Here is a 10,504-nt window from a genome sequence, read left to right on the forward strand (position 1 = left end):
TGGGAACCCAGGCCTCTCTGCGGCCAAGAAAATTAGGAGACTCGAGCCGGGCGTGGTGGCGCACGCCTGTAATCCCAGCACTCGGGAGGCTGAGGCAAGAGGATCATTGCGAGTTTGAGACCAGCCTGGGCTACAAAGTGAGCTCAAGGCCAGCCTGAACTGCATAGTAAGACCCTGTCTCAAAAAGACAAAAAATAAAAAATAAATAAAGAAAATTAGGAGACTCTTGGCTTCTAAGCTCTGTCCTTCCTTGTCTAAAAAATCTCAAGAATATGGGCCAGGGCTATAGCTCAGTGGCACAAGCATCTGCCTGGCAAACGCAAGGTCCTGAATTCGATTTCCGGTACCAAAACAACCCCAAAAACGAACAAACAAAAAAACCCCCCAAAAGTAGCGCATGGAGTGGTTTCCCTGCGCCTGGTACTAAACCTGAAAACTTCGCAGTGTGACTCATTTAATTTTCACATCTCTACGAGGCAGGCGCCCTCACCGTCTCTTCACTAAGGGGTAAACTGAGGCACAGCACGAGTTGGCATCTGACACAACTCAGCGCGGCGACAGGCGGGCGGCCCGTGTCGGGAGGGCCTGGGACGGGGCTCGCGGCGGCCTGCGCCGGGACGCGTCGGGCCCCGGCCACCTGCGCCTGGTGCTCACCAGCGCCGAGTCCAGCATCTTCTGCTCGAAGTCGGCGCGGGCCGAGTTGTACTTCTCCACGGCGCGCTGCAGACTCCCGGCCGCCTTCCTGGCTTTGGTTTCCGCCTAGGAGACGCGGGGCGGGGGCGGGGATGGGGACGGGTCACTCGGCCGGCCTTGTCACCGGCAGGGAGCCGGGTGGCCTCGCTGTGACGCCTGTCACTCAGGCAGCAGCCCCAGCCCCGGCGAGCACCGACCTTGTCCACCTCCTTCTGGCTGGTGTTCTCTCGGCGCAGCCGCTCCAGGTCCACGCAGCGGCTCAGGTAGTTCTCGCGGGACTTGGGCAGCAGCTGGGTGACCCCGGCGAGCAGCTGCACCGCGTCCAGGGTGCCCCCCACTTCCTCCTTGCACTGCAGGCAGAGAGGGCTGTGGGTGCTGTGTGCGCGGGGCGCAAGGTGACCTTCGGGGGTCCCAGGCGCTCTGTGCCTTCCAGGGCTACGGCCATTTTCTGAGCATTTTACTTATTTTAAAGTATTTAGGGGGCTGGGGGTGCAGCTCAGAGAGAAATCACTTGCGGAACATGTGGGAGGCCCTGAGTTCCATATATAAAATTTCACAAGGGTTAAAATATGCAGATTCAGCCAGATGTGATGGTAGGTGCACACCTGTAATCCTAGTCCTCAGGAGGCTGAGGCAGAAGCATTGTTAATTCAAGGGGAGCCTGGGCTACATAGGAAGAGGTTGTTTTTAAAAAAAAAAGAAGGAAAGGAAAAGCCAGGGTGGTGCAGGCCTGCGATCCTAGTATTTAGAGAGGCTGAGGCTTCAGGATCCCAAATTGGAGCCATAGGGAATTGGCAGCTTATGGAGATTATGTCTCAAAGTAAAAAGGGCTGGGTATGCAGTTCAGTGGGAGAGCTCCCCTGGGTTCACCCTCCAGTACTGGAGAAGAAAATGTTCTAGAACCCTGTACCGATGCTATTTGGTGATAGGCTTGTGTCCCAATAAATCCATCATAAATTGAAGATACTGAAAAGGGAACCTTGCTGGTCCACCTAACCTAGACACGGGATGGGCCTGTGTGTTGCTAATTCAAGACGCCATCTTTGGTTCCCACTCGGTGCAGAAGGCTTCTGCAGCACTGCAAGCCGGAAAGCCCCAAATCCGAGCCCCGTCAGCGGGGACTAGGCCAATCTCTGAGTCTCTAGTCATTAAGCTGCGAGTGTGTGGGAAATCCGAGTCTCCAGTCATTAAGCTGCGAGTGTGTGGGAGCCTAAGGCCAAGGCTCCAGAGATCTGAGGTTCTAGGTTTTCGAGCCTCTAGGAATTCCGAGATCAGGGCTCCGGGATGGGGGCTAGAGACTGCTTTCTGTAGAAAGCGACAGTGACACTGGGCTTTTCATTTTTTTTTTTTTTTGTTTGTTTTTCTCCGGTACCGGGAATCGAACTCACAACCTTGCGCTTGCCAGGCAGGCGCTGTGCCGCTGAGCTAAATCCCAGCCCCTACACTGGGCTTTGCGCTGTGGCCCAGAAACGCCGCAGGCACCAGCACAGGTGTGAAGGCAGCTGTGTGCCTATAAAACTTCATTAACACCCACTGGCGCCTGAGTACTGTATCACACAGCCCTCGCATGTCACCAAATAGCATTCTTCTTTTGATGTGTTGCTAGCCTCTTAAACATGTAAAAAACCAATAAAACAAAACAGAAGTAAAAACGCAAAAACCAGCCTCGGCTGTACAAAAACAGGCAGAGGCTGGGTTTGTGCAGACCGACTGGCAAGCTCCTCCTGTAGGACCGACCCCTTTTTGCGCGCAGAGGCCGGCTTCGCACATGCGCTGTGAGCTGCCCCCGCCCCCTCCCGGGTAGAATTCTGAGGGTGCACCGGCTGAAGGGTCAGGTCCGCAGGATGCTGAGGCCTGTGTTCTGCGCATGAGCAGGATTCTGAGCAGCTCCACCAGGGGGTGGGGCCACAGGTGGCTCGGGATCCTCCGAGCCACTAGTGCCCCGGCCCGGGTGGGCAGCCCCCCAAACACGCACCTTCTTGTGGGTCTTGAGCTGCTCCTCCCCGTAGCGGAGCACGTCCTTGATGAGGTCCTGCAGCTTCCGAGTCAGCTCCAGGTGGCACAGGGCCAGCTTGTCGGAGGACACACGGAAGACCTCCCAGAGTGGGGCGAAGGTCCTGGGGACAGGCGGGTCACACCCAGGGCCCGGAAGGTCCAGAGCTGCTGCCCCCCACCCCCCCGGGCCCGCCAGGCACTGGGCCAAATGTCCCTCACTACGTCATCGCATTTTCTTTGCGTTTCTGGGGCTGCAACCCAGTCCCCGTGCGTGCCAGGCCAGAGCTCCCCTACGATCTGCACCCCCAGCCCCAAGGCTGGAATTTAAACCCGGCCCCGAGGCCCCGGCAGCCCTCAGGCAGGTCTAGGGCTCCCAGCCCACCCTACAGTCACCTGTGGGACAGCCTCGCCCTGGCCATGCACAACCGCGCGGCCCGCACCCCTCGCCTCCTTCCTGCCTTCTCTCTCTGCTCTCTGTTCAGGCCCCTTCAAGAAATCTGCCCCACAGCAGCCGTGCGAACTCGGCGCCTGCCCAGGAGAGCCCAGCCCCACCGGAAAGGCACTCGTGTGTCCCGTCCCGGCCGCCCCCCTTCCCACTGCATCTCCCCCTCACCCTGACCCTCAGCGATGCCAGCCGCCTTGGGCGGCCTCGGCCCTGCCCTGGGCATCGCTGCCTCAGCTCAGCGTCCTTGCACTGGCCTGGGTGCCGCCTGGGTCTCCGCCCTCAGACGGCCCAGAGACAGTCCTTGTCTGTAGTCTGGGCTCAGGAGCACTCAGGAGCGATTGCCCAGCTCCTCCAGTTCCTGTTTCGCCCAGAAAAGGACCTCTGCTCACAGCTCATTTAACACGTCTCTTGAAGGGCCCAGGGATGCCCGCGGGGGCTGACACTCAGAACGGGGCCCCGCAAATATTTGTGGGAAGAATGAATGAATGAAGGAAGGAAGGGGCAGGGGTGGGGATTTAGCTCAGCGGCACAGCGCCTGCCTAACAAGCGCAAGGTCAGGAGTTCGATTCCCAGTACAGGAAAAAACCCAACAAAACAAAACAAACAAAAAAGAAGGAAGGAAGGGGCTAGTACGTGAATGAGGTACAGTCCTCTCTCCCATCGATCGGCCCAGCAGGGAAGCAGTTACACTGCCAACTCCGTGTCACCCGAGCGCAGGGATGTGACCCCTACAAAGGCTCCTGCCTCCCCCAGTCCCGGTTGCCTTAGTGACCCCGCCTCACTTACCCCATGGGGGTCCCGTTGCTGGCCAGCTTGGAAAGTTTCGCCATCGCCTTCGAGTAGGTCTCCTCGATGGTGGCCCTGGGGGACAGGTGCGGGGAGGAGGTGGGCAAACACCCGGGCACCTCCCCCACCCCAGGCCCCAGTTCGCCCGGCTCAGACATCTGAGCAGTGGCTCTCAGAGGCGGGCGTTGTGGACATTCATGGGAGAGATTTCTCCCTTATGTATTTCATTTTACTAAAAACAGTATTTGTAGCAGCTACAGGTAAAAAAAACTGTAGTGAGTACATATTACAATGTAGGCACTATGTTAAATTCTTTATATGGTTTATCTCACTTAATTGCAGAAAAATCCTGCTGAATGCCTAGTTAATTTCAATTTTCGTAGGGGCAGGGATGTCCCAGTTAAAAGCAACGCCCATGGGCGCAGAGGCTGCCTCCGCGCTGTAGTCCGTGGTGTTTTCTAGACCCCAGGTGTCTGTGAAAAGATGCTCTGAAATGCAGATGATTTCTGCATGCATGTTTTCATTTATCAGCGTGCGAAATGGAGTTTAAAAATTCGCTGATATAAGTGATCTCACTTTCTGGATGGAGGCCTCAGAGCCCCTGCGGTTACTGTTTAAAAGAGGAGACGGACTGACAGGACCGAGGGTCTCCGAGCCCCTCCAGCGCCCAGCACACCCAGGAGGAGGAATCTGGACCTAGATTCAGGCGTGGGACAGGGCAAGAGCGCGCATGCCCAGAGGAGAAGGGGCGGGGCCTCGAGGGGCGTGGTTGAGGGCGGCGGGCGGGGCCACGTGGTGGGTGGGGCATGGGGGAAACCTCACCTCTCTCTGATGAAGTCAGCCAGCTCTTTGGTGGAAATGGGCCCCTGCTTCACGCTGTGGTACAAGACCTCAAAGCCATGGTTTTTCTCACCCTGGAGGGATGGGGAAGAGATTCGGCAGAGGGGAAAATAGGGGGGGGGTATCTATGTCACCTAGCAACAAGGGTAGGGCAAAGGAGTCAACCTGTACAAGTTCTCCCTTGGCTGTAGTCCTCCCCTTCCTGAACCAATCAGCTTGCAGCAATTCCCCTGGGCTACAGGGATTGGCTCATGGACATTTCACTGATCCAATCAGTGAAAAGCCTGAGAATTTTGTCTCCCAGCTGGGGAGAACACGCTCGCTTGTCCTTGTGTCTCTGTCTTTCTCTTTCTCTCTGCCTCTCTCTCCATCAGTTTAGCTCTATCCTGAGAGTTTTTCCATAATGAGAAACTATGCGGTGACAGGAGATGTGAGAAGCAAAGTGGAAACCATAAGCTTCAGAATCCTGCTGGGCCGGTAACAATCAGAACAGCACGCAGCTTTAGTGGGGTTGCTGGATCAAGCCAAGCCTGAAAGCCACTTGCCCATGACTCTTCACTGCTGCACACCAGTTCAGCCTTGCTGTTCAAATCCCTGTCGTGTGTTTTCCGTCCCACGTGAGAGCCAAGGCAGGGTCTAGGTCTGAGTCTCTCCTGCCCCACGGAGTCCAACCTGGGCCGACGCCTGGGACCCCTTCTGTTCCTGGCCACCTTGGGTTAGGGACATCACCTCTCCGGCCTCAGTTCTCTCCTCTGACCAATGGGGAGAACGACAGCCCCAGCTCCCCAGGATCTGGGTGACACGGGGCTGGCGGAGCTCTGGCCTAGGCGCCTCCTGGGTCCCAGTGGGGGCTCGGCCCCAGCTCCAGCAGCGTTCCTGCCCAGCTGCCGGATCCTCGAGGGAGGCTGCACCAGGCACCGCTGCCCGGGCTGCATGTGGTGCTGACCCGCGGCCAACCACTGGCCCGCTTCCCGGGCCTGGGAGCCAGCGGCCAGCCTCCCTCGGGTGGGCTGTCTCGGCCGGTGTCTGCTGCCAGAACGGCCCCAGGGCCAGCGGGAGCAGGTCCTTCCACCGCGGCCGCCCTCTCTCCCGCTCACACTCCCACCTGGGCTCCCTAGTGCCTTCTCCGCCTCCGCTCTCTCTGCCCTGGCTCACAGGGCTGCGCGCCCTCCCCGGGTCCTCAGCCCACTGGGTGTCTCCTGCGGGCACCGGGGCCGAGATGCCACCCAAGAGAGAGCCAGGCGTACGCGGGGGCTCAGGGGCAAGGACCGCGACAATGAAACACCGCATCGCGCGGTGCCTGGTGCGGCCAGTCTCAGAGACCTTGAGTCCGGGGAAGATGGAAACTCCATTCCCTTCCCCAGATGGAAACTGAGGCTCAGAGAGGCAGAGTCGCGTGCTGGGGGCCCGATTCAAAGCGCTCAGCTGCTCAGCCGCTCCGAGCTGGGCTGTCTATGGGGGAGGGCGGGGGCTGGTTTCTATTTTCCTTTGCTCATCGGCGGCTTCTGCAGTGAGCTGAGCACCTCGTGCCATTAAAAAGAACTGAAAATAAAGGTAGGCGCCTCGTGCTATGAAAAGACACCGAAAATGAACGTGGGCGCTGCTGTCAGAGCTCCACGGGGGCGGATTCCGCAATGGTCAAGCCTCTTACACTGCTGCCGACCGGGCTCAGAGAGGGACAGCCCTCGGCGCGTCACACAGCCACTCAGAGGCCGACCTGGGGGGTCTGACCCTTAGGGGGAGGGTGGAGGTCAGATCCCTGCAGGCGGCAAGGGGGTAAGGCCCCTTTAAGAAAGCAGTGCCAATGAGAGGAGCCCCAGCTGGGGAGGCAGGGAGGAAGAGCCCTAGCCGGGGACTTGTTGCTGGGGCAACCGGTTACCTAGCAACAGGCTTCTGCACGCTCAGGGCCTTGCAAGTGAGGAGGGGGCTTTCTGCCCGGTCCTCCCCGACTCCGGGGTCTCTCCTGCTCCCACACCCTCCACGGCTCCCACTGGCCTGGCCCTGAGGAGGAGCCCTCGTTCCTTGACCCTGCCCCGCCTCACACCTCTGGGCGTTGGCTGGCTGCTCTCTGCCCGGGTCCGTCACAGACGAGGGTGGGGGGTGGAGGGGGCGGAGCGCAGCCCCCAAAGCCCGAAGCCCGTAGCAGACCCAGCTCAGGGTCCTGGCTCCTTCCCGGGGTCCCCAAGGCCGGGCTCAGCCACGACCTTGCAGGGCTGGGGGTCAGGATGCTCTGAGCCCCCCGCCCGGGACTGCTCTCTTCGGGCTGGGATGTGGCTCTCAGGACCAGAAGCTGGTCCCCGAGCCAGCTGGGCGGGCGGGCCGGAGGGGAGGGCGGGCGGAAGGGATGGAAACTGCGGGCCACACACATATCCGCACTTGCCCGGCCTGGATGGGGAAGGGTGGCAGGGCCCTGGGGTCCAGCGAGGAACCCCAACTCTTCAGGGCGGGGGCACGAGGACCTTCCCGCTGGGCTGAGCCTGGGTCCTGGCCCCAGGTTGGAGGCACAACTCTGCACTTCACCACCGAGCAGTTTTCAGGTTACAGAGCCCTGCGCTGGGCCTCAGTTTCTCCGGGGTTAAGCTGTGAATCACTTGCCCAGGGTACAAAGCCTGCGAGGGCTGAGGTGTGGATTCGAACCCAGCCTGTCTCTTTCCACTTTAAACCCTATGTCCTGCAGACCCACTACCTGCCCAAGGCTCTGTGCACAAGACAGTCTCCCCATCTCCATAAAAGTCCCTGTCCAGAGCCCCCACCAAAATAAGAATAGGTCTTACCCAAAAATGCTCTCCAAAATATGACATCCTGATGGCCTCTGTGAAGACCCTGTCCGAGATGTGTCTGAAGAGAGAGGCAAATTTGAGCCTGAGTCATAAGTAGTGTGGGCTCAGGAGGGGAAATTCCAGCTCTCCTCCCTGAGGAGGACAGAGATGGAGGATGAAGGAGGAACCAAAAGCCCCAGGCTTGAGAGCATGCCAGGGCCTTGGAGAGGATTCCACCCTGGTCCTATAACCCCCAGGCTAGGAGAGTAGATGGCCTGAGTCTCATGGGGTTGGGATGAAGTTCATGCAGGAATGGGGAAGTGGAGGTCTGGATTGGAGGAAGGGGCATGGAAAGCAGGGCTTGGAAGCATGTGTAAGAGTTCATGGGCAAGGGTGTACAAGGATGGGTAAGCCCCATGTAGGTGGAGACACTCTGAGCCATTTCACAGGTTGGAAACATGAGTCCTTCCAAGGAGGGAAGCTACTTGCCAAGGTACACAGCCAGGGAGTAACAGTGGACTTGCACCCTGAGCCAGCTGGGCCAGACCCGTGCTCCACGCTGGGTGGCTCCTGCGGGAAGAAGAGGGTGTGGTGAGAGATGGAGGCTGGGTTGTGTGAGCCATGTGTCAGCCAGGGTCCCCACAGCGTCCCCAAACACCCCTTGGGCCTTCTGAGCCCCCATGTACAGCCCTGCCCAGGAAACCCCTGCTCACCTGGTGTCTGGGTCACTGTCCAGCTCCGTGCCTCTGTCTCCCCATCTGCAAAACAAGACAGAATGCCTAGCAGGGGTCTCACGGGGACCCCAGGCGGGGGAGGGGTGGGTGTCCTCGGCACAGTCCCCAGGCCAGCTCGACACCGGAGCCCGAGGGCCTCATCTATAATTCACAGCCCGAGGGCAGCGCCGCAGCAGCTGGGTGCCCAAGAAGCACGGTGAGGCAGGGACGGGGACCCGGGTAACCAGGGAAGCTCTCCAGGCCTTGCTGGAGAGGACTGACTGGGGCTTTGGGCCCCCAAAGGACCCCTGTCTAGGAGGCCAGAGTTAGACACAGGCGTCCGGGGCTATTGAGGCCGGGGATCAACCAGACGGATACACAAACACCAGGGAAGCCCGTGGTGGGGGTGTAACCCATAAATAGGAGTTCACTAGGCCAATAATTACTTGGTTCACCAGTGTACCCAAGTACCACCCAGTGCTTGGGAGAAGTTTTAGGCCTGGGAAACTCCAGCTCCCAGGGCAGCCCAGAGGAGAGGGAGCTCTGGTGGGGGCCTCCTCCTCCTCCTCCTCGGGAGGAAAGCCCCCAGCTCCCCATGGTTCCTCCCTTTCCGGCCATGGCCTGGGTCACGGCCTCTCCCGTCCCTTAGGACACGCTGGCCCCTCGCGGCCACGGAATTTCACACTGGGCAAGACACGGTCCTGCGGCCTCCTCCCTGGGCCGCCGTCCTCGGGGCTCACGACAGGGCAGCACCCAGAAAGTGCTGCCACATGTGTGGCTCTGGGGCTGCCGGAGCCTCTGAGGCCGTTTCCTAGACTCCAGGGACCCCGCCTCTGTCTCAGGGCTCCGAGGAGGTGCCCCCACAACCCCCATGGGGCAGCAGTCCCGCCAACTCCCACACCCGTCACCCTCCCTGCCCCGCCGCCACCTCCTGCACTCATCCCACCTCCACAGGCAGGGAAACTGAGGCACAGAAGCATTTGGTAGCCTCTGGGCTGACCGCTGCCCCGGCCGAGGCAGCTCGTGCTCTGAAGGGCCACGAGTAGCCCTGGGCCTCCGGACCTGCGCCACCACCGGAGCCATCACGGGGATGGCCCAGCCCAGGAAGTGACACCTGCTGCTTGTCCCCAAACCGAGCCGCGCAGGGGCCTCCTTCCTGCCCCTGCTCCGGGACAGAGGGGGGACGTGAGGGTCTCCCGATTCAGACTCACCAGACGGCACAGGGGAGCGGGGTCCCCGGGGGAGGGGCAGCACTGGGACGCAGCCAGAGGCCTTGCCACTTCCGCCAGCCCACGGGAGGCCTGGGTGCGTGGGGGGGCAGGAAGCTCCCCCTGCCCCGCCTACCAGCAACTGCCACCTGGCCTGCCGCCCCAACCGGCTCCCCGGGGACCTCCCAGAAACACGGGGAGGCCGTCTGCGTGGGTAAACTGAGGCACCTGAAGCGAGGCACCAGACCAGGGCTGCCATTACCACGCCAGTGATAACCAGGGGAGCTGGGCACCAGCAGCACCCACGGCCCAGCCCCGAGCCGGGCCCAGCGTTCCGCCGGCGCAGATCGAGTGGCCCAGGGACGGGGCCTGGTGGGAACCGAGGCTCCGGGGGGGAGAGCCTGGCCCGAGGAGGCCCCGCACGAAACGAAATTCTAAATTATAACTCACAACAGCATTGGCATCAAGACACATGTATTAACACCACATTCCTAGACTTCCCCTTCCCCCTCTGAGAAGTTAAAGCGCCTCCCTGAGCCCCTCAGAGTATCCTGAGTCCAAACTGCTGCTGAAGGAGGGGTTGGCTCTGCGGAAGCCAAAGCTCCAGCCTGGCCGCGGCCCAAGGCCCAGAGACGACAGGGCCTTGCCCAAGGCCACACAGCGGGGGCCGCCGTTCCCAGCCTTTCCCATCCTGCCCCCCAGCTCTAGTTCCCGAAAACCTGGAGCTCGGGGAGCTGACCACACAGGGCAGGAACTGAATCAGACAGAAAGCCGGGCCGGCTCCTCGCCTGGGAATCAGGTCAGGGCTGACCAGGACTCCGGAGCGCCTGACGTCTTGCTGGGTGACGGTGGGTCACCCTGGACTGGACCACTGCGGGCCTCCAGGGCCCTGGGCCACTGGTCTTTGTGGGTGCCACGCTGTTTCAGTGACAGCTCTGTCCTGACCTCCTCTTGGCCCAGCCACCAGGGCTGTGACCACTCACGGTCTGGCTTCATTCCCGCGCTGGTGTTTGCTGGTAGCATCTCCTCTCAGCCAGCGCTCGGTGGGGAGACTGAGGCACACGC

The 10,504-nt window shown here is 60.4% G+C and overlaps 1 protein-coding gene across 5 annotated transcripts in view; it reads right to left on the reverse strand.

Moving 5' to 3' along the window:
* Positions 1 to 9,537, reverse strand: part of Fcho1 (FCH domain only 1) — an 18,960-nt gene extending 9,423 nt beyond the window's left edge. For 3 of the 5 annotated variants that reach the window (XM_005409537.2, XM_013507321.1, XM_013507319.1), the window contains exons 1-9: positions 9,443 to 9,537; positions 8,232 to 8,276; positions 8,008 to 8,088; positions 7,534 to 7,597; positions 4,742 to 4,833; positions 3,920 to 3,994; positions 2,669 to 2,810; positions 891 to 1,043; positions 655 to 759 (exon numbers count right to left, since the gene is read on the reverse strand). In XM_005409537.2, the coding sequence (XP_005409594.1) occupies positions 655 to 759; positions 891 to 1,043; positions 2,669 to 2,810; positions 3,920 to 3,994; positions 4,742 to 4,833; positions 7,534 to 7,560 (594 nt within the window). In that variant the 5' untranslated portion in view covers positions 7,561 to 7,597; positions 8,008 to 8,088; positions 8,232 to 8,276; positions 9,443 to 9,537. Of the gene's footprint in view, positions 1 to 654; positions 760 to 890; positions 1,044 to 2,668; positions 2,811 to 3,919; positions 3,995 to 4,741; positions 4,834 to 6,638; positions 6,823 to 7,533; positions 7,598 to 8,007; positions 8,089 to 8,231; positions 8,277 to 9,177; positions 9,338 to 9,442 lie in introns of those variants that run through there. The other 2 variants (XM_013507320.1, XM_005409542.2) reach the window with 2 other exon arrangements.
* Between the last annotated feature and the right edge of the window lie 967 nt (positions 9,538 to 10,504).

This window comes from Chinchilla lanigera, unplaced genomic scaffold, assembly GCF_000276665.1.
Source record: "Chinchilla lanigera isolate Chin_1 unplaced genomic scaffold, ChiLan1.0 scaffold00123, whole genome shotgun sequence".
Lineage (NCBI taxonomy): Eukaryota > Metazoa > Chordata > Mammalia > Rodentia > Chinchillidae > Chinchilla > Chinchilla lanigera.